This window comes from Empidonax traillii, unplaced genomic scaffold, assembly GCF_003031625.1.
Source record: "Empidonax traillii isolate 1590-97213 ecotype Southwest subspecies unplaced genomic scaffold, ASM303162v1 scaffold843:size495593, whole genome shotgun sequence".
Classification (NCBI taxonomy): domain Eukaryota; kingdom Metazoa; phylum Chordata; class Aves; order Passeriformes; family Tyrannidae; genus Empidonax; species Empidonax traillii.
Window position 1 is genome coordinate 159,183 of NW_020956036.1, and position 23,184 is coordinate 182,366.

Consider the following 23,184-nt stretch of genomic DNA (forward strand, 5'->3'; position numbering starts at 1 on the left):
TTTTTTTTTTTTTTTTTTTTTTTTTTTTTTTTTTTTTTTTTTTTTTTTTTTTTTTTTTTTTTTTTTTTTTTTTTTTTTTTTTTTTTTTTTTTTTTTTTTTTTTTTTTTTTTTTTTTTTTTTTTTTTTTTTTTTTTTTTTTTTTTTTTTTTTTTTTTTTTTCCTTTCTGAAACAACTTAGTGCTTGTCAGGGGAGGAATGACTGTAAAGTACATTTGAGGGTGACACCTTGCTTTGTTGCAAGAGAAGTCCTGCAAGCAGAATGCCTTAAAACTTGGCTGTTTTGTCTAATTAAGTGTCTGTGGATTTTTTTTTTATTGTGACTGCTTTTGCTATTAATTTGAGACCTTTTATTAAAAAAAAAAAAAAAGATGAAAAGAGTTATCTGCTGACTTCCCAGCAAGACATCTAATGTGTGTGTTGTATATCTAACCAACCTACCATCTGAACTCTGGCCTTGATATCAGCAGTGCCCTTGTGGTTATGAGGGCCAATGGGATCCTGGGGTGCATTAGGAAGGACTTTGCCAACAGGTCAGGGAGGTGATCCTGCCCCTCTACTCATCCCTGGAGGCACATCTGGAGTGCTGTGTACAGTTCTGGGCTCCTCAGCACAAGAGTGACATGGGGGTACTGGAGTGGGTCTAGAGGAGGCCACAAAGATGATGAGGGGACTTGAGCATCTCTCTTACAAGGAAAGGCTGAGGGAGCTGGGCCTGTTCAGCCCTGAGAAGAGATGACAGAGGTGACCTCATCAAGATCTGCCAGTATCTGCAGGAAGGTGTCAGGGCATGGACCAGGCTCTGTTCGGTGGTGCTGAGCAATGGGACAAGAGGCAATGGGCAGGAACTGATGCACAGGAAGTTCCACCTGAACATGAGGAAGAACTCTTTCCCTGTGCAGTGATGGACACTGGAACAGATCACCCAGAGGGGGTGTGGGGTGTTCCTTACTGGAGATATTCCAAACCTGTGCAACCTGCTCCAGGTAACTCTGCTTTAGAAGGGAGGTTGGAGTAGATGATCCCTAGAAGTCCCTTCCAAGCCCAACCATTCTGTGATTTACTTGATTCTGCATGGTTCTGAGCCTAGGCTGGAAGTAAGGAAAATGCTTTTGGGTTTGGGGGAATATTTTTTAGTTTTGCTCGGGATGAGGGGAAGAACAGTTTTGTGTGTGTCAGACACAGCTGTAGAGATGAGATTTTAATCTTGTAATAGCTGCTCTTCCAAAAGAGGAGCCATCCCAAATATTGGATTTAACTGTTTGCTTACCACTGCCCCTGTTCTTCCCTTGGTACAAAAACCTAGTCCATTTCTCCATGAATAAAATAATCTTTTGGGATTTGGGAGATGGCTTGTATAAAATGAGGGGAGGGAAAGCTGGCAGGTATCTATGCATACAAATTGTGGTTCATGACAGGGCTTTTTATGAGATTACTAATAACTGTCCTTATGGAAAAGGCACTGCTTACAACATAGAAGTTCAACTGTGATACTCTGGCAGTGAGCTTTTATTTCTTGTGTCCCCCTGAGTTTTGAGTCTACTGAGTATCTAAAAGCTTCTGCTGTATTTCTGTCATTCCCAAGAGTCAAGACCAAGACATTTCTAATACAGTCTAAGGAGTGACAATAACCAGCCCTACTTTTTTTCTAGTGCTTGAATGTATCACTAGTGTGATACATCGCAGCAGCTTTGTAGTGCCAGGAAACCAGCACTCAATCTGCTTGTATCTAGGAACAGTTTTCCTTATAGTTGTAAGGACTAAAAACTTAACTTCTTTGTTAAAAGCAGTTTCTTCAAGCTGCAGGAAAAAACATTTCTCATTTACCACTGATGTAGGAATAACACATGTGTACATAGTGTAGGGTCTATCCTTTTCTTCCTTGAGTAAAAACATCTGCAAGGTCTGTGTCCTAATTAGCCAGTAAGAGTGTTAAAGATCTTGCCACGTATTGCACCACATGTTAAGCTCCTCTCAAAAGCTGCACATGTTACCACCAGGTCTCAGGGAGCTGCAGCAGCTCTGGAGTCTGAATGACTAAAACTTGCTGTGTCTCATCTAGCAGTTCCCAAAACCTGACTGAGGTGCTGAAGATGGTTACCATGAAAGTGATGGCATGGCCAAGAAGCTCTTCTAGTTCCTTTTGTGGTTTAGACCCCATTAGCTGTCCAGCCAGAAAATATGCTTTCTCTTTTAGGCTGCAGTGCTTTATGCAGTCACACCACACCGGTTAAGAGACAAACTCACTCCATACATGTGAGTTTAGATGGGCTTGTTATTCCTATCCTGCAGACCCTGCATTCAGACTACTCCTTTGTATGCCTTCTGTGGCTGAAGATATGCAAGGTTGTTTTTTGTGAACTGGATAAACTGCCAAAAGTAAATCCTGTTTTATTATTATTCTTTAAGATTGGAGAAATTTTGTAACTTAAGATAACTGAAAGACTGAAATTGAGTTTCTTTTGCCTGTTTTTCCCCTCGTGATGTAGGATAACTTCTTACAGCTCGTGTCCAAAATCTGAGGTCTTAACACCACGTTTTGTTATGTTTGCTTAATCACAGAGTCACAGAATGGTTTGGGTTGAAGGGACCTTAACGATCATTTTGTTCCAACCCCCTGCCATGGGCAGGGACACCTTCCACTAGACCACATTGCTTAAAGCTCTGTCCAACCTGACCTTGAACACTTCCAGGGATTGGGCATCCACAGCTTCTCTGGGTGATCAGTGCCAGTGTCTCACCACCCTCATAGTAAAGAATTTATTCCTAATACCTGCTTTCTCTCCTTTACAGACATCCCCCTTAGTCCTGTCACTACATACCCTTGTAAAAAGTCCCTCTCCAGGTCTCTTGTAGCTCCTTATGGTACAGAAGTGCCACAGTAAGGCTCTTCTCCAGGATGAAAAACCCCCAACTCTCTCAGCCTGTCTTCACAGCAGAAGTGTTCTGACCCTCTGATCAACTTGGTGCCTCCTCTGGACTCGCTCCAACAGGTCCATGTCCTTCCTGTGCTGGTGACCCCAGGGCTGGAGGCAGCACTGCAGGTGGGGTCTCATCAAAGTAGATCAGAGGGGCAGAATCCCCTCCCTTCCCTGCTGCCCACACTGCTTTGGATGCAGCCCAGGACATGACTGACCACACTGAGGTGTGACTGACTTTGCACAGTGAGGCTGGGTTTAGTCCAGGCTGTTTTGGTGCCCAAGTCGCCAGTTTCAGAGGTGGGTTAAGGGCTCTGCTCAACTCAGGAGACTCCTGCAGAGGCTGTGAGAGACCCCTGTGAGACTCCTGAGAGACAGTCCCAGTCTCTCCAGCACACTTGCTGGATGTTGGCATTCACCAACAGGCACTGATGGAAGGTGAAGGCTGCTGATGGGACACTGACCCCTGACAGGAGTGTGACTGGGAAGGGTGGTGGGACGGAGCCCTGGCTGCCTGTCAATACCTGTCAGAGTGAACATAGTCCAGCCTGCTGATGCCACCCTGAGCACCCCTAGGATGCAACCACATCTTAAACTGCTAAGAAGAGTGGGAATTAGTAGTTTTGGGGTTTCTTTAGGTGATTCACAACTAATCATGCCCAAAGGTGGGTAACTTTTCTTTCCAGTTCTCCATTTATGGACTGCGTAGTCTATAGATTGCTTAGGAAGAAGTATGGCAACAAGTGAGCCTAAACAGATGTCTCAGTGACAAAACTCTCAAAGTATTGTTTGAGTGCCACATAGTAGATAGTTCCATGGCTGAGAATTCTGCATCAGCATCTGATCATATCACTGAGGCTTTATCCTGGGGTGGTCACATGTTTAAAGGATGTCAAAACCAAACAGATGTCTGGTTTCCTACTCTCCTTCAGAGATTTCAGTAAGAGAACTGGCTTCATTGTTTCTTTATTCTTGGGATGTCAGACTTCCTAAACTTACAGTATCCTCAGAAGCCCTTTGTTAAGCTTTGCTCTAGACCACCTGCTATTTAGAACTTGGCAAAAAAAATATAGACTGCTTTTTCTCTTGTACTTAAACTTTGTTTTGATTCTGTTCTCATGTAATTTCCTTCAGGCACACTGTTTCCTTTGATTTGATTTGACTAATACGCTTTTCCTTAATGATTCCTCCAGCTAGTAGTTTCAGTTTACAGCTGTGTGAGCATTTATCAAATGGAAAGTGTGTATTTTTGGAGTTTATTTCTAAACAGAGTTAGTGACACATAAGTGTAGCGCTTTTTTTTGTTTGTTTTCTGGTCTGTATAAAAGCATTTGCCGAATAAAAGGTTTCCTGGTACAGTAATATGTCATCTTTTCACTATTGCTCCTGAATTAAATGCCAAAGCTGAAGTCTTGGATTTTGAATAATTGGCAGAGGTATTTCTGGAAGGGCAACTAAAGGAAGAGATGCTCTAGGGTTAAGGACTTCACCTATCTTCCTGCTTGATTATAATGGTTTTAATTTGGTCAGCTGTCTCTGCACCACCTTAAGTTACTGTTTGGACTCTACAGCTTCTTGAAGAGGGTCATGCATATGTGTAGTTTGTGTGTGTGAGGAGGAGGGCTCTCTGTATGTTAAACTTGTTTCTTTGTTCTGACATATTCTGTGCTTATTGCATTGCATAATAGAATCTTTATGTGTTCTATAAATCCCTTGATGTAACAGGAAGTACGGAGACTTTGTGCAATTGCAAGTTCCCAATATAAAGCATGCACAGTAATTTCATATTGACTTCCTTAGTGAAAAGTAACCACCATGGTCCAGCCCCAGAAGTCATAAAACATGTTTTTCTGTGGTGGCTTCCAGCTTATGAATATGTAGGTGGTGACAGTGAGCTGCATGACATCTGTATTAAAGAGGAAGAGAGAGATTTCCAGGTCCATGAAACAGTGGTGAATTGAGTGTATTTTAGCTGTTTTGTGTCCAGACAGAGAGGGTTGATGTGCCAGTAATTTATAAATGGCTTTATGCACACTTTGGAGTCCTTGAAAGGGCTTCCTACCTAGGTGTCAGCAAGTTCTAGCTGGTGTCAGAGTCTCAGAACAAAATGTTCCTCCCCATCATGATCACATGAAGCAAGGTGTTATATCAATACATAAACATGATTTTTATATATTAGTATATAGGATGAGGGAGGGAGGGAAGGGAAAGCAGGGGTGTTGTTCTAGAAACATGGTTTGGGTAAAAGTCAAAATCTAATTTTCTTTCCATAAATCTAAATAGGACCTAATAGATTTAAAAGAAAATTACCTAATGACTTTAGGCTTTACTCTAGACCAAGCCTGGACAATACCAAGGAGCTGGGCTGTGTATGGACATGCAGGAGAAATGATTGCTTTAGAAGGGCTGGAGAAATGATTCCCTCTTCTGGTTTCAATAGGGTGTTAGGGGGCTCATTTAGGTTTTTTTTTTATTTATAACTTCTAAGTTCAGCAGGAAAATTTCCTTTCTTGGTGAGGTGGAAAAAATTTCCAAGCATTATTTGTAATACAAATATTCTTTTGCTATTTCAGTCTTCTAAGGGTATGTAAAAGGCATTGCTAGAATTATCTTCTTCATGTCTTATTTATTTTCGTATTATAAACTTCTGCCACATAATTATTTTGAGATAACACAAAGTGGATGATAAAATTAAAACATATTAATGTCAGGATAGTTGCACACAAATTTGGATCTTTTGGTAATGTGCACACATGAAAATTCACTTTGCCTTGCCAGGTGTGAGGCTGTGTTCTCTTGGAAACAAGAAATGTTGGGAAGGTATTTGGAAGGGAGGAAGGAGGTATGAGATATCTAGAAAGCAACATGCAGAATCTGTGTTGGAGCAGGCTCCTGGCAGCAACTGTGACCCATGGAGAGAGCCCACACTGAAGGATGGGAAAGTGTGTGGAGGAAGAAGCAGCAGAGAGGAGCTTCTGTGGACTGACCACAACCCTCATTCCCACAACCATTGCACTTACTCTATTTTTAATTGGCAGTAAATTTAATTAATTTTTCCTAAGTTTAGCCTGTTTTGCCAGTGATGGTAACCACTAAGTAATCTCCCTGTCTTTCTCGTGACCTATGAGTTTTTTAATCCTATTTTCTCCCCTGTCATGTTGAAGAGGAGGAGTGAGAGAACAGCTCTGTGGGTGTCTGACGGCCATCCAAGGTCCACCCAGTACAACATAGAGTAAAAGAGTAACTGAACCTTTGCTACAGTGCCAGGGGCTCAAGTGCCTGTTCTGACCATTGCTCCGTGACTCACAGAGGCCATAGATACCAATAGAACTGCAGTTTGTGTTTTTAAAGGATGCTGGGGAAAAAAAAAAAAAAAACTAGAAAAAATTATAAATGGAAAGGGCCATAGGAATGGTTTGGATGGAGAATTCTCTCTGTTGTGCTGGACTTCAACAATAAGGAGTGATCTTGGAGAAGAAAACTGATGGTGTGCTGTATGGGACCAGTGCTGCTTAACATCTTTGTCAGGGACATAGACAAAGCGATTGAGTGCAGCCTCAGCAAGTTTGTGGGTGACACCAAGCTGAGTGGTACAGTGACACACCTGAAGGATGGGATGCCTCCAGAGGGACCTGGACAATTTTTAGAAATGGGACCATGAGAATCTCATGAGGTTTAATAAGACCAAGTGCTGGTGCTGCATCTGGGTCAGGGCAACCCCCATTATCAGTTCAGGCTGGGAATGAACAGACTGAGAGCAGCCCTGCTGAGAAGGGCTTGGGGTGCTGGTGGATGAGAGGCTGGACATGACCCAGCCACGTGCACTGGGAGCCCAGAAACCCCCCGTGTCCTGGGCTGCATCCAAAGCAGTGTGGGCAGCAGGGGAGGGAGGGGATTCTGCCCCTCTGCTCTGCTCTGGTGAGACCCCACCTGCAGTGCTGCCTCCAGCTCTGGGGTCCCAGCACAGGAAGGGCATGGACCTGTTGGAACGAGTCCAGAGGAGGGCCACAAAAGTGATCCCAAGGCTGGAGCACCTCTGACATGAAAATAGTCTGAGAGAGTTGGGGCTGTTCATCCTGTGAAAGCCAAGGGGATTTGTAAGAAACATGGAGACAAACCTTCTGGTAGGGGCTGTTGTGTGTTAGGACAAGAGGTAATGTTTTAAACCAGAAGAAGGAGATTCAGACTTGGTATAAGGAATAAAGTTCTTACAATGATGGTTGTGAAACACTAGCACGGGTTACCCAGAGTGGTGGTAGGTGCCCCATCCCTGGGACATTCAAGGCCAGGCTGGATGGGGCTCTGAGCAACCCCATCAAGGAGTTCATTGCAGGAGGCTTGGAACTAGATGACCTTTAAAGATGCCGTCCAATCCGAACCATTCTAAGATTCTATGATGGTACCTTCAAACAACGAGAAGAGCATGATAACTCTGAGCTGTGAGGACCCACAGCCGAAAGCCCAAGTGGACTCACTCAAGGGAGGAGTGAGGCATCTGCCTCAACAGGAGTAATCAATTGTCAAAAGAAAACCGTAAGAAGCAAAAGATTCATAACTTGTTTGTGTCTTCAGATCAAGACTGGATATCCATCTGTTAGGTTGTGTGCAACTCTTCTCCCTTCAGGAAAGGGAAATTAGCTCTTTAGGGATGGATGCCTTAAGGAGGTCTGTGTGCATGAGAAACTAGTCTAATCTTGCAGTTTACCTATCAGTCAAAAGAAGATTATGCTTTTAAACAAGCCATGTTTCTAAACATTGTGGATGTGGAGAGGGGCTCAGTTCTTGTTCATACCCTCTGTGGCAACTGTTCAGTTGGCTGATGCAGATGGAGGAAAGGGACTGCGTTAGGAGTGTCCATGCTCTCTTCAAAACTAGTCCTAAAACCCAAGTAATTTGAGATGGTTTTGGAAAAGAAAAAAAAAAAAAAGGGGAAAAAAAAAAAAGGAAGAATTAAAAAGGTAGACCTGTGTAAAGAACTGTATTTAACTGTTGTTAAGCACTTGGTAGCCTGCTGTGGAGTAATTGTAATAACTGTAACTTGGGCCTTGCAGGAACGTTTCCGAATTGTAAGGGAACACAGTGGAATCCTTTCCTGGGAGGAGAGCGGCTCCTAAGAGAGGATACATAGTTAAATCCAGTGGGATAAAAGGTAGCTTGGTGGGGGTTGATGTAGGGCTAGTGGTTATTTCACTTTTTCTTTCTGGAATTTCAGTATTCACAATATACAATATATCCAAGAACGTATGGTGTTTTTATTCTCTCTTTGATTTAAATCTATAGAAATGTTGTCTAATGTTTTCCTTCCCATTTCAACAAGAATTTGAGGTCATTGCCAATTACTGCACATATTTTTTTTTACCCTGTAGAAGCTGTATGTGGTATTTTTCAGCAAACACTCTTGCCTTGTAGTAGGAATGCAGTGGAAAATATGCTTATGGATTAATAGAAGTGTCCCCAGTTAGAAACAGACTGAGACATTACCCCAGTATAAAACATCTATTGTTTATACAGAACTTCTCGTGTGTAAATATTATCGTGCTATTATAAAAATGAAATATTACTACTTTTTACAGGTTCCAGAGCATGGAGAGGAAAAGATGAATTGTTCAAGGCCAGCCCTGGTCTAGCTCTTAGTCCTGTGGTCTCCCTAGTAGACAATGGCTAACCTGTCCAGTGCAAGGAGGTTTCAAAAATACTGCTTGTAGGTGTTGAAGCACATGACAAACCACAAACATCTATTGCTGATTTGTCTTTTTTTCTTTCCTCTTGCAGATCCTGAAGTGTCCGGAATTTCGATTAAAACGGATAATGAAAATGTAAAAGCAGAGGAGTTTAAGGGTACAGTATGGGCATTGCTGTGATAATTTTCAATGTATATACAGTACATGAAAACTATGTATACAGAAGCTATGCAGCTGTTAAGGTTGTCTTCCTCTTTGCTGAGGAGTCCTGCTCCTACTCTGACTGTTGATTCTTTGTGTTATCTTGTTCTTGTTCCCGTTTTTTCCTCAGTGTGGGGCTGGACTTGGTGCTCCCCGGAGTCCTTTTAAATCTCACCTGTCCTGTGATTCTGACTTGTTTGTCAGTCAAGGTAGTTCACCCTGTAACTTCTGCCTGGTCTCCTTCCACCCAAAATGATGGGAGCTGATGGAAAAGAGAAGCATTAAATACCTTACAAGAGGAGTGAGGGACTAGAGAGAACATCTGTAATTTAGCTAATTATAACTAACTATAATTGAATGGCTTTTTTAATAGCACCAAGCCTGTTAGAGTTCAAGAAGCATCTGGGCAAAACTCATGACTATGGTTTAGTTTTAGGTAGTCCTGTGAGGGGCAGGGAGTTAGGCTCGATGATCCTTAGGGTCCCTTTCAACTTGAGGTATTCTATAATTCAATAACCAAATTAGCCTCCAGACCAGATGTAAATCTAAATTAAACATTGTCCAGACCTCTCCAAGATCCCAGAAGGTTTTTCCAGGCCTGGCAGTGCCAGTACTGATGCACAGCATCCTGTGGGCTTACCTTAATGCAAGTTAAATAGACCTACACTGGAAAATACCTCTCAGACTCTGTTACTATGGGGGAGAGTGAGAGAGGGGAACTATAACTAAGCAGGGCTTTATTATGTTGTTTTTGTTCTGTGCACGCTCCCTTTCTTCCATCCATTCCTTTTCTCTGAATAAGATTAGTGAATGGGCATCACTGCTTTTTTTTTTCTGAAACAAAAAGATGTGACATGTAAGAAAGTGGCAGCTCATTCGAGACAGAGGTGACTTGTTCTGCTGAGAACACTTCAGCTGAGCTGCCTCTGTGTCAGCTAATAGAGACCAGCTCATGAGACCAGCCAACTGTCACAGGGTCAGCAGCAAAAGCAAGCTGAGCTTGAATGATGGTTTTTCTTTGTAAGAAGGATACGAAAACAAAATGGAAAGGAAACTTTAGCAAATCTTAAGATTCAGGAAGCCTCCACCCATCCACTCAACCTGAAGTCAGGAACCTCGGGCTTCCTGAGTGCACAGTATGTTTTCCGAAGCAGCCGGTGCATGTGTAACGTGTTTCTGGCAAGGAATGCCCTCCTGCTTCAATTTTTCTTTCAAGTCTGGACATTTTTTCCCCTGTGACTTATCACCAAGGCTACCAGTCTGGCTTTTTGTTTCTTTGCAGAGCAGACCTAGGAAATCAGACTCTGAAGGGTGAAAGGGTGAAGTGTCAGTAGTTCTTAATTGCCCTCCAGCCTCGTTTGCTGAGACTGGAGAGGGTGATGGTTGATGCAGTTTGACTATGTTTGAGCAGTGTATGTTTGTCTCATGAAAGCTTGACAGGCATTGCCAAAACTGTAAAGGCTTTTGATCCTTGATACTCTGGCCTGTATTGGAAGATGAGCAGCCTAAAGGTTGGAAGGTCTATGTTATGTTTGTTTCTTCCACTGAAGTTTCTGGGAGATACTAGATTTTACTTTATTAATAGATTTGGAGCCAGTCAGATGTGTGGCTGGATTCTTTCCTCTAATGTTTTTTCTGAATGATTCTTATAAATACCTTGACTTTGGAATTATTTACTGGGGGACTATATGTGTGTGTATATATATATATATATATATATATATATATATATATATATATCAGCATGCTTTTACACGGAAAATGGAACTACTGAAATGCCCTGCTGTGAGGACAGTTGGGCTCACAGGATTTCCTGTTCTTCATTAGGAGCATTAATTTTGGTGGCTTGTTTGTTGTTTTTTTTTTTCTTTCCTACCTAGCTATGGCAACTTTAGCAATAATCCAATAATCAGTAACTCTTAAAGTCTCAGCTTTTCTGTGAAATTTGGTTGGTAATGCTTATTATACAGGAGGCAGGGAAACTTGAGCAGTCAGACAGAAAGGTGAACAATTGTATGAATCTTCTTTTCATGAGAACTCAAGAAAACCTAAAGAGGTAAATCCCATGGGGTGTTACGAGCAGACTCTGCTGCCAGAAACTCTGGGGGCCTGGGGGTTCCTCAAGCCCAGACACTGGAGCTCAGCCTGGAAACCTCGGGGTCTTTGTCCCAGGCTGATGGGCACAGCTGCTGCTTTGCATGATCAGCCAGTGGCAAGGCTGTGTGTGTGTCCCACGGGTGGCTGTGTGTGCACTGGTGGCGCTGGCACAGCTACACTGACCACCACAGACAAGGCACTGCCCTCAGCAGCACCCACATCTGACGCTGCCCAGGGTCACATAATGCCTCAGGCACAGACAGCTGAGCCTCCTTCCTCCTCTCTGCCTGGAGGAGATTGAAATTCTTTGGCAAAACCCCTCGCAGATTCACAAGCACACGGGTGTTCTTGGCTCCTGAGTCCCAGTACAGCCCCTCTCTGCCTATCCCCTACCTGTGCCCTGCTCAGCAGCTTGCCCAGCTGGAGGTTTGCTGGGGAATTACACACACAGCTCCAGGCATACCAGCTTTAGGGAAGGTACAAACACTGCATACCCTGCACACCCCCACTTCCAGAAGCCAGCACTGCCAGCCCAGGGGTGCCCACATCCTCCCAGCGTGACCCCAGCTTCTGGACCTAAATTTACTCAAGCCAGCTCTCATGTAAAAGGACAACCCTGCTCTGTGGGCTTGGAGATTCACCCACTCACACTCCCAGTATATGTGGCCCCTCCAGCTACCAATGCAGAGACCCTCACTCGCTCCAGTTGCTCCATTTGCCCACACTACATCCCAGTGCTTTAAGACCAGGGTTGAAGACTGTTTGGAGACTGCTGGTCTTTGTCATCCTCTCTGTTTGTGTCCGTGTTTGTGTCTCTGTGGTTTTGTTTGTTGCTGCCCCTTTACTTATGAACACTTTTAAAGTGAAAATGTCCATGACTGGGAACCTTAATGAAGCAAATTTTCACCTTCTATATACCCTCACAATAACCAAAGTGGAATTGTAACTAAACACATAAACATAAGATACTTTAAAGAATGTTTCACCATCTTAGTGAATGTTTTCTATCTGCATTAAGTTACATGTTTAAACAGTTAAACTATTGATACTGAATTCAGAATGGTAATTCAAAAAAAAATCTCAAATCTTCGTTCGCGAAGCCTAGCCACGATGACAATGATGAATTCAAAAAATATTGTTAAAAACAGGGTGAAAGTCCTCTTTTAACAGTGGTCTGCTAACTGAAGAAAATATTTAAACCTAAAATAAGGGTAGTAATACAGAATCTCTGCCCATCCAACGTGGCAATATCTAGTCCCCAACATCTGAAGTTTGATCCAAAAGCCACTGAAGTATTGGAAAATTACTAGTTTCTGTTTTCCTGCTGTGTTTGTGTAAATCTGGAGAGGCATCACTTTGAGAAGTAGATCTGGCTCTTGCTGACTGCTCAGTTTCTTTTGAAGGGGGAATATTAATTTCATGGAGCCTGAATGTGTACCAAACAAGTAAAGTCTCTGACTTTCCCATTTGTCTTCTTTTTTTTTTTTTTTTTTTTTCCCTCTAGAGGCGATTCTTAGTTGCAAACACACATTTTCAAAAGGGATGAGCTTCAGAATAGAATGGAAGAAAATCCAGCCTCAAGGAGTCTCATTTGTCTACTACAATGGTGAATTTACAGGTACAGTACTACAAACAGACTGATGCCTTAACATGTTATTCTCTAGCATAGATATTGAATGTCTCTTGGGGAATAACACTAGAAAAATGACTGAAGGAGAAGGCTCTTGACTGTCTATATGGAACAGCTATCCTTTCAAGGTAAAGAATTCTTTCCCAGGGTGAAAAAGACATTTCTTTATAAAATTGTCATATTTAATGAATTTAAATATCATAAAACTCAAAATGAGGAAAAATGGCACTGCAGATCCTTGGTATTTTTCAACAATGGAATTATATGCAGATGTGAACTCCCCAAAACTACTGCAGGCTCTGCACTCCTATCCTAAAAAGAGGTTTCTGAAGCCTCTTGTAGAGCTGGCGGCTTAGAAATGAATAATGCAGCAATTTTTATATACATAAAATATAAACTCAGCTGTATATTTTAAATTATTTGTATTCTTTTCAGAAGTAGAATTTCTGTTTGTATGTTCTGAAAAGGACTTACCTCAGCTTTGGAGAAAATATGGGTCTCTTGTTACCTTGTACACAATAAACGAAGGCTGAGAAGTAAAATAAAAGCGCAGCAATTTTGTTAGTTTGTAGAGCTCGCAGATGTGCTGACCTTGTTGATGAATTTTTTTTTCCCTGCATGTATTTAATTTAGAGAAACACTGGAACTCATGGTTCTGTGTGTGAATGTAACTCTAATTTCATAACAAGCTGTAGAATTAAAAAAAAACAACAAACAAACAAAAAAACCCCCACAAACTAATTGTCAGAAGTCTGCTGGCAATATCTTTGCTATATCCATCAAATTTTTCTTGCCAAGTTAAAATGTCAAATCCTTTGCTGTGGTTTCACTCACAATTCTTTCTGTAAGTTAATTAAGTTAGTGATTGCCATTTCTCTAGTGGAAAGAGATTTCTTGTTTGCCTTTTGACTACTGCTATAAATATTTTCTTGAAATATCTGCAGAAGAAAGCATTCTATCTTCCAAGTGGAGAGCATACAGCAGATGTAGGTTTTTTTATCTGGGGCAGGGTGGGGGGGTTGGACTAAATAGATGGGTAGTGGAAGGTTCTTACTGTCTTAGGAAGGGGATTAAATACTGCTTGTTGGTGATAGATAACTAGCACTGAACAAATGAGCAATAGTTTTGTGTGCAATATCACATAAAGTGTCAATAAATTGTATGTGATTTCAGAATAAGGAAATGAGTTGTAGACATTTGCTTTCAAACTGAAAAGGGTGGAAATTTCGGTTAGATATACAGAGGAAGATCCTTACTGTGAGGGTCATTAAACTGGCACAGGTTGCCCAGAGATGCTGTGGATGCCCCACCCCTGGAAGGGTTCAAGACCAGGTTGGATAGATCCCTGAGAAACCTGGTCTAGTGGAAGGTGTCCCTGCCCATGGCAGGAGGTTGGAACTGGGTGGTCTTTAAGATCCCTTCCAACCCAGACAGTTCTGTGATTCTGTGATTCTGTAAGCAAAGAGCAGAAACCTCTCCATTCTCCCTTAAAGGTGATCTTCGAGGCCGAGCAGAGATGCTGAACACAGGAATCCGAATTAGGAATGTGACTAGAAGGGATTCCGGGACCTACCGCTGTGAAATCAGTGTCAAGAGCGAAGAGGGGCAACTCCTGGGAGAGGCTACAATTACCCTCACAGTGTTGGGTACAAACTTCATTACTTGGGCTTCTGTAAACAAACTCAATGATGGTGTCCTGGGGTGTTGAAGGTAGCGTTGTCCACGTGGCTGCTGGGTTTTTGGATCTTCTTTGGGCTGGAATTATAAATACGTGTGCCCACGCACACTCTACAACATACTTCACAAAGCCGCTTTGCAAAAGCCACACTTGCATTAGAAAGGAACATAACTAAGGTTTTTTGATATAAAAGTGAGTTTCAGTTCTCAAAACTTAGTAAGCATGCTGATCTATGTGGTGGTGAAACTTCCACTTCTGCTGAGACTGAAGTCGCTCAGTGGCTGAGAACCTGGGTAAGACAATCATGGTGTTTGGCACTGGAAAGTCAGCATCTGTCAACACTTATTAAATATTCATAAGCAGAAGTTCATTTCAATATGCTACAATCTCCTCCTGGTTTTGGAAGGAGAAAGTGCTGCAGTGTCTATGCAATGACAGCCAGTGAGCTGGCATTTTGTGGACTTTATTTACAGGAGAGAGAGTGTTGGCTGCTGTGGGGGAGGGGGTTGCTCTTTGTGGGGTTTTGTTTGTTTTCTTCCCCAGTTGGGTAAAGGAGGGAAATATGAATACTGAGCACATTCTTCTTGCGTTGTTTCTGGTATTTTTCCCAGTAGATGAGTGGGTAGAGGTTGATGAGTTTCTTCTTTTTCCTGTATAGGGAGAAAAGAAAATATTTGTTTTTGTAGTTTTTGTATTCTTTTCCATACAAAAGTAATTAATCTTTTAAAATTATAAATAAAGTCTCAAAGTTCTTCATAAAGGATGATGAATTCGTGAACATCTGATTAGCTCAAACAGAGAGAACTCCACTCTTTCTTTCAGCCCAAAAAGGAGGAAGAGTGTCTGTGTTGCTTACAACTTTTTTGAAAGTTAATGTGAATTAGTTAGTATTTCACTTTGTTTTATTTTTGCTTTTTACCTTAAATTCAGCCAAGAGAAAACTATCAATACTTGTTAGGGTGTGACATTTGCTTTTAATGCATGCCTCTTCACCCTTAGTTTTCTTTTACATAACATCAAGTACCAAAAAAGAAAAAATTAAGTTCCTTTTCTGTTCATATATTAAAAATCAGAAGAGATGTTCATCTGCATGCAAGAAGGAACGAACAGTTCTCCCACATCTTTGTGTGGGAATGTTTGCTTTTAATTTAAACTGAAATGTAGTTACAAATAGGTTTTGGTCCTCACCTGGGGTTTATACAATGGCTGCCAGTCTTGATTCTTTCTGACAATCACTTTTCAAAAACCAGTTGACTTCTTTTAATACAAAAAAATTTTTTTCCTCTTCCTCACTTCTGTTTTTAAATAGTAGGGCAGGGAAGGGGGCAATTGCTGGGCTGCAGATTTCCTGAGTTATCCCATCTCTCTCTGCGAACAAGAGGTTCCACACAAGACACAAAATGAAACAAACTCTCTGGGCCTGGGCAAGAATGCACAGATTGGAGGCAGGATGACACAGCATGTGGTGGGGGAGGCTGGTTCGCTCATTTTTAGCAACTCATAAATTTTACTCTGCTCTCAGTAGCAGGGCTCTGCCTTCAACCCCTTCTCCTGCACCTCATTTCATCGATGTGGTACTTGCTGAGCATGTACACAAGTGATCACCTCCTCAGCACGACTGCCAATCTCTCGTCATGCAGACAGTACTTATAAGTGTGTAACAAGTGCCATTCCATTGTCCAGTTGCTCCAACTACCCCGGTGTGTGTGGTGCCGAGCTCTGCGATGACGGGAACAGTGGTGCAGCTGAGCTGTAAGGAGACTGAGGGCTCTCCTCCATCTGAGTACCAGTGGTACAAGAACGGTGTTGCCTTGCTGGAAAAGACAGGAACAGGCAGTGCTAGAACACCAAATATAACTTACACCATGAATAAGAAGTCTGGCACTTTGGTAAGTGTAATAACCAGCTCTGTGATAGCCAGCTATCAAGGAGGCTGAATTTACTGTTTGTACAATAATGCTCAGGGGTCTTAAGCCAAAAATGCACAAGGTCTTTGTGGGAGATCAGTGTCATGCTGAAATATGTGTTAACAAATGTAGAAGGTAGTTTCTGCCTCAGACCACTGCCAAGCTGTAGATGTTGAGTGATACAGACAAACTGGGTGACGTGTGAGTCTGCAGCGATGAGAACTGAGCAGGATCGAGAAAATATTTGACAGATTTCACCTTGTCAGTTAGAAGACTAATGCCAGGTGAGAATGAGCTCTTGGTATGGCAACAGAGCTATATTTGGTAGAACTTGAAATCTGAAGTAGCAGCTTCAGGGGGACTGCAGCACTCAGGGCAGTGCAGAATCTCTGCGATCCAGTGACACTTCCGAGCTCCCATCCAGGACCTGTGAAGTCAGTGGGAATGAGTTGGGGCTGTGAGTAAGGTTAGTAGGTTATTTGTTTTAGTTGTAGTTTGTTTTGTGGGCTGCGTTGTTGTGGTTTTTTCACTCAGAACTGGCTGTCTCTCACTCACCCCTCTCCAATTGGCTGATCTTTCAAAAAAACTTGATACTATTTAGGGTGCATTGTCAGCTGAAATTTTTCAGAAGTAAGGAGTTGTTCTAGGAACACCTTACTCTTGTGCAAGATTGAACATGGAAACTGAAATATGACTCAGCATTCAGAGGTGCTGGGAATCTTTCATCACAGTGTGGAAATCAGGTGGTCTACTCAAACTTACTAATCACTTCTAAAATCTCAAAGTATGGCATATGTTAGGGGGAAAACAGTTGACAAGTCTAAAAAAGAATACAGGGAAACACTGGAATTGACATGGGGTCAGTCTCTGTCCATCTCTTGCTTCCTCATTTTCATTTTTGCAGTACTAATATTTGATAAATAGTATGGTTTAGCATTTCTCCACTGAAAGAAGAGACAAAGTGCCATTTTTGGAGGGGTGGGAACCTCCCAAATAAGTCTTTAACTTCCAAAAAATTTTAGCTGACAGGGCATTGTAACTAGTATGTGTCAAGTGTTTTTGGCAAATCAGCTAATGGGGTTGTTTTGATAAAATGAACTAACTGCTCTGATTTCAGGTATTCTGAAATTAGAGCATGTCTAAAAAAAAAAAGGCACATTATTAGAAAGTTCTGATCCACTGAAAAAGAGTCTTCTTATAGACACAGTCCACTTAATTTAAATGTGCATCTAAAAGACCCTCTTAGGCCAGAAGCTGAAGTTTAAGGACCAGGAAATGTGACTAGGGAGCTGACTTAGAAGATCAAAATGGGCCAGAATTTCTCACTTTCCTTCAGGGTTCTGGGGGTTTTATTTGTTTAAAGCAAACATTCCCCCCTCTCTCCACCCACTAATATGTCAAAATTTCTATCCCACGGGAAAGGCTGATCTTTTTTTTCCACTCTAATACTGGTTTTGAACTCTTTCTTGACAGCTATTTAACACAGTTACAAAGAATGACACTGGAGAGTATTTCTGTGAAGCCTCCAATGGGATTGGATTATCTCAGAGATGCTCAGTGAAACGAATGCAAGTCGGTATGTGTCAAAGAAAATAAGGATGGAAAACAGTCTTGCAGCAGGATTTATTTAATGGCATGGTGCAGCTGAGAAGCTAAGACCAGAGTGCATTAAATCTTTTTGTTTGGTTACGGCATTTTGGAAGAGGAGTAATAATACTATGAGTTTCTTATATGTACTTGCTGTGGCTACTTAAAGCTTTCCTTTCTTACAGCACTAACATATCCCACTGTATGTCAGAGAAAAGCAGCTGGTTTAGTACCTTAAAATTATTGCAGTAGCCAACCCTTAGGTTGCTAAACACAACTTCACAGAACAGCAGCAGCCATATGAGAGCCTTAATACTTCCAAATGCTTTTGTGGAAGGCTTACAGGATAACGTGCCAGTCCACTGGGGTATTTTCTTTATACAAAGCCTCCCTTTTGGGATGTATTTATGTGAGATCATAATGTAACAGAATAGAAGGTTAACTGATTCATTTATACCTGACAGAGGAACACTGAAGAAGTCAGAGTATCTTAAAAATAAACAAGTAAATAAATAAAGCCTGTTGCCTGTATCTTTTCTACTTGTACAGCATGGGTGAAGTGTAGCACTCGTTAGCTGATAAGGAATTCAGCAAAGGCTGGAAGGGCCAAGAGTCTACAATTACCCAAAATGCAGGGAATTCTCTGCAAAATATGCAGCTACCTCTTGCAGATGTGATAGGAAAGCAAATGGTAACAAATTCTAATAACTACTGCAGAGAAGATCCCATCCAAGTGTTCCATAAAGTGATTGATTGGTGCTTTCTTAGAACTTAGCTGAAAGTTGCTATGTCATGGCTTTTAATGCATTTTTGGTGGATTCTGAGGAAGTGTTCCTCAAGCAACTGAGACAGAATCCCTCTGTTGTGGAAATACGTAAGTCCTAAATTGCTGTCACCTGGTTCGCAAGAACTTACAGGTTTGGGAGAAAAATTGTCAATCATATATTAATGTATGCTTAACGTAAGGATCCAAATAGGTAACTGGACACATCACAGAAACCTATGAAAATGTTTCTGCTTGTTGATGGTTTTGTTTTTCATAAAAAGGGTGATTTTCTGAAGCTTTTAGTGATTATATCAGGAATTGGGCATGGCCCCTGTCATGATTTAACCCAAGCCACCACCTTCAAAATAAAAATGGCTAGGTGTTTTGGTAGCCTAAATATAGAGTTTAACTTCAGGCAGCTTGGCTTTATTGTGCTCCATTTTAAAAACCTTGCTCTTTAAAAATTATAAAAGCATTGAGTTGTAAATAACTAATTTGAAGAGTTCTTCAGAACTGGAGCCATCCGCTGTTTCAGTTGTTTTAGGCAAATTAACTGTATGAAAACACTTGCTTTAAGACTTACAAAGATTTCACGGTGTTTTCCCTTACAGACACATGATTTGGATAATACTTATTTGGGATAGTTATGATGAGGAGTATGTATCCCATGGCACATCTTATTCTTTCCTTACTTTGCACCCAACCTAAGCAGTTGAAGCGTATCAAGCACTTCTGTTCATGTGGCTGTGATACAATAGTGCTTTTAGACTTTTAATCCACATCTAAGTGTCCCTAATCAACTTGTCCAGCTTGGGCCAAAGACCACCTGTGGATAGCAAAGGTGCCTGTAGCAATTAGGGAAAAATCCAGCCAATGGAAATGTTTACAATTTACAACACTGGCCTTCTGTTTTATAATTACAGATGACCTGAATGTAAGTGGGATCATTGCTGCTGTAGTATTTGTGGCTCTGGTAATGGCATTGTGTGGCCTTGGAGTATTTTATGCCCAAAAAAAGGGCTACTTTGCAAGTAAGTAAAATAAAATCACTCCTTCCTTGTGTCAAAAAAATGTCTGTACATAGCAGAGTTCCACAAAAGATTTTTGTTACCCAGAGAAGCTGTGGCTGCCCCATCCCTGGAAGTGTTCAAGGCCAGGTTGGACCAACCTGGAGCAACCTGGTCTAGTGCCCATGGCAGGGACTGGAATGAGATGAGCTTTAAGGTCCCTTCCAACCCAAACCAATTCTATAAATTTATGATTCTGCTGACTGTATCACATCCTCCTTTTCATGAAGGCTCTAACTCCATGGCACTAAAGCTGGAGAGCATTACAACAGAAACGTTTTTTGTGCAGACATTTTTATTCTACCAATTTCTACTCCAAAAGGTACTTCAAGATTGACATGGAGACATTTGTGCAGTTGTTTACAGCTACCAAACAGCAATCTAGAGTTAAGCAACAAGCCAAACCCTGGTTCCTGGAGCCTTTCCGCTCTAGTTTTGAGAGGGAACGGCATAGAAAGGCAATATACAAACAAGGCAGTTTTAGTATACAAGGTCTGACCGGCTGAGTTCTGGTGAGAGGGAAACTAAATTAACTGTCTCCTTCCTCTGGGTGATGGAGAAAGCTTGATTTATGGGTTGCTGCAGAAGGCTTGATGCCCAGCAACCCTCTATAGCATTTACATTGGTGCCTGTTAAAAACAACAAAAAGGGATGACAGATGTCAGGATCTGAGAAGTTCACCTGCCTCCGTAACAGAGACTACAGAGCTGCTAAGAGTTCACCTGGAGCTTTATTTAGCCTTAAAAGCAGCCTGTTTAAACTCGCTACACCAAAAAGAGACATCTGGTTCAGAAACTCCTTCTAGAAACTGGAGAGCTGAATAAGCTAGAAATAAATATTTCAAAGGACTTTAAATCAGTGAAGGAAACTGTTCTGGTGCTAATTCTTTCTCTCTCTTTTTTTTTTATCTTTTTCAGAGGAAAGCTCTTCTCAGTAAGTATCTTCATGCACAGTAGTAGACAAATCACTGCAAATTTCACTTGCATTTCTGGTGATTTAGTAACTGTAATGATTTTTATGACCTTTTTTACATTATTCTTGTACAGTAGCTTTCTTGACACTGAAATAAACCTGATCCTACACGCCAGCTGGTTCCCTTATTAGAACCAGTGTGCTGGTGAGGCAGGGAATCATTACATTGCTGTGATAAATGTGCAGAGATGAGTCTTTTATAGTTATAGTTTACACCCCCAATTCAGCTACAGGCGTTCACGTGTCTCCTCTTCAAACTAGACAAAAGACAATCAGAACCACATTGAACTGCCTTCATATCCATGTCTACAGGTTATTTCAGGAAGTGTTTTGTAAAAGTATGACTGGTGGAAACTTTCTGACAGTGCCTAGTCTACTCCTTTGATATGGATTTATTTCACTTGCTTAAATTTCTTAGTAGCAAGTCAGAATTCCTCAGAAGTTTATCTTAGCACCTCTAGGTAATAGCATTAAAAAAAACCAAAACAAAACCCACACACAAAACACCTAAAGAGAAAGATGATGTGATTTATACTGGCCATGAACTAAATAAAAAGCGTAAGTGAAAGACTTGACAAGGTAGAGAATGTGATTTGGAGTGGTTTATGAGATAATGGCAGCTATCTAAAAGCATTCAATGGATTTTGTTATTGAAACTTTTTTCTAAGAAGAGGGCGGGGGGGGGGAACTCTAAGGATCACTGGAAATCTGGAAAAATGCATTCATCCGTAAAGTTCCAAAATGGTTAAAATCAACACCAAATGCATTCATCCATAAAGTTCCAAAATGGTTAAAACCAACACCAGAAAAGTCAGTATTTAACCAGTATTCCTTTCCTGCTCTGTTAACAGAAAGAAGATGAACTATCAATCTACAAGTGAAAAGGCAAGTCTTTTGTGTTCAGTAGTATGTTTAAAGAGTTTTAGATGCATTTACAGCTTCCTATCACATTGTCTCAAGTGCCACACAACTCCAGCACCTTGCTCAGTACTTTGCCATCTTCTAAGTATCAATTAACCAAGGAAACTAACTCAGACACAGTCCAGGGCAGCAGTGAGTGTGAGAAAAGACTGGGCCTTAATTCCTCTAAGAATAATGCATGTCAAAAGACTTGACTAAATATGGAAACTGAACATACTACTTTTTTTCCCCTCTTAGAGGGGTTCAGAGACTTTAACTGTGTGTAGTTTTCTCCAGCTTTTCAGATTGGTGCAAAAAGAATGGTGCTCCAAATAAAACTTAAAATAAGAGCAACTTAATTTCACAATCTATACTTTAAGGCTATTAAGTAGCGTTAGCAGCACTAATGTAGCCTTGAGAGCTCCCTGAAGGCCCATATTCTTAATCAAAACTGAACACAGTAAATTGCATAAGCCTATTCCTTAACTTAGTATGTCTATAAGGAACTTATTAAGGCCAACTACCTGGTTGCTCTGAGTAAGAAGGAGCAAGTTTTGAAGAGCTGTGGTATCTGTTTATCTGTATTAATGCACATACGAATCCAGTGCTCAACAGAGCTGTTTGATACTTGTATTTGTGAATAGGTTATTACTTCTGTTCTGTGTAGCAGTGCATTCCTTAGACTTCCCATTCCAGAAAAGAGTAAACGTTAACTAACAGTGCCTCAGACATACTTCTTGTCAGTCTCAGTGCCTTAATTTCTTCTGAAATGTACTCTGTTCACCTGTTTAAAATCTTTGAACTATTACTTATATAGCCTTGTTTGCTTTGTTTAGGATTTCAAGCATACCAAGTCCTTTGTTATTTAGAAGATTTCAGCCTCTGTGAGGGACATCAAAAGAATACTTGTTATACAAAAATATCAAAGTCTCCTGGTTTCGACTGGGATCTTTTTCTTCCTAGTAGCTGGTACAGTGCTGTGTTTTGGATTTAATGTGAGAATAATGTTGATAACACGCTGATGTTTTTGTTGTTGCTAAATAATGCTTACACAAAATCAAGGACTTCTCCTTGTCTCGTGCTCGGCCAGCGAGGAGGTGCACAGGAAGCTGGGAGGGAGCACAGCAGGACACCTGACCTGAGCTGGCCAAAGGGATATTCCACACTGTACATCATCATGCCCAGTTTATAAACTGGGGCAGTTGGCTGGGAGGGGCTGATCGCTGCTGGGGGATGGGCTGGGCATCGGTCAGTGGGGGGTGAGAAACTGTGTTGTACATCACTTGTCTTTCTTGGGCTTTGCTCCTCTCTCTCCTTTTCATTACAATTGTTATTGTTGTTATGATTATCATTACTATTATTGGTATAATTAAATTTTGTTTCAATTATTAAACTGCTGTTACCTCAACCCGCAATTTTTACTTTTTTTTCCCCAGTTCTCCTCCCCACGAGGGCTGAGGTAGGTGGCAGTGACCGAGTGGCTGCCTGGGGCTGAGTTGGTGGCTGGGGTTAACCCAGGACCGTCCTTTTTGACACCCAGCAGGTGACTCCAAAGGGTTGAGATAATGACAGATCTGACCAGAGTGTGTTAAAACAAATTTGTTTTAAGCGTTCATTGCGTTGGGTTAATAGTTGCTGGTCACCATGTTGATTTGTTTGCTCTGGTCGTGGGCTAAGGTTGTCATTGTGGTGTTCTTTGGCTTGTGATTTGAATGAGTGGCTGGCCGTGAGCCTTGCCAGGTGTGTGTCCTCTCCGCCCCTCGGCAGCCATCTGGTGGAAAT

The 23,184-nt window shown here is 41.5% G+C and overlaps 1 protein-coding gene across 1 annotated transcript in view; it reads left to right on the top strand.

The window, feature by feature from the left end:
* Positions 1 to 22,806, top strand: part of JAM2 (junctional adhesion molecule 2) — a 36,631-nt gene extending 13,825 nt beyond the window's left edge. The window contains exons 2-10 of the mRNA XM_027902115.1: positions 8,689 to 8,754; positions 12,400 to 12,513; positions 14,019 to 14,171; positions 15,887 to 16,092; positions 17,584 to 17,686; positions 19,387 to 19,494; positions 20,448 to 20,463; positions 21,354 to 21,387; positions 22,239 to 22,806. Of these exons, the coding sequence (XP_027757916.1) occupies positions 8,689 to 8,754; positions 12,400 to 12,513; positions 14,019 to 14,171; positions 15,887 to 16,092; positions 17,584 to 17,686; positions 19,387 to 19,494; positions 20,448 to 20,463; positions 21,354 to 21,387; positions 22,239 to 22,271 (833 nt within the window). The 3' untranslated portion in view covers positions 22,272 to 22,806. The remainder of the gene's footprint in view (positions 1 to 8,688; positions 8,755 to 12,399; positions 12,514 to 14,018; positions 14,172 to 15,886; positions 16,093 to 17,583; positions 17,687 to 19,386; positions 19,495 to 20,447; positions 20,464 to 21,353; positions 21,388 to 22,238) is intronic.
* Positions 22,807 to 23,184: the final 378 nt, after the last annotated feature.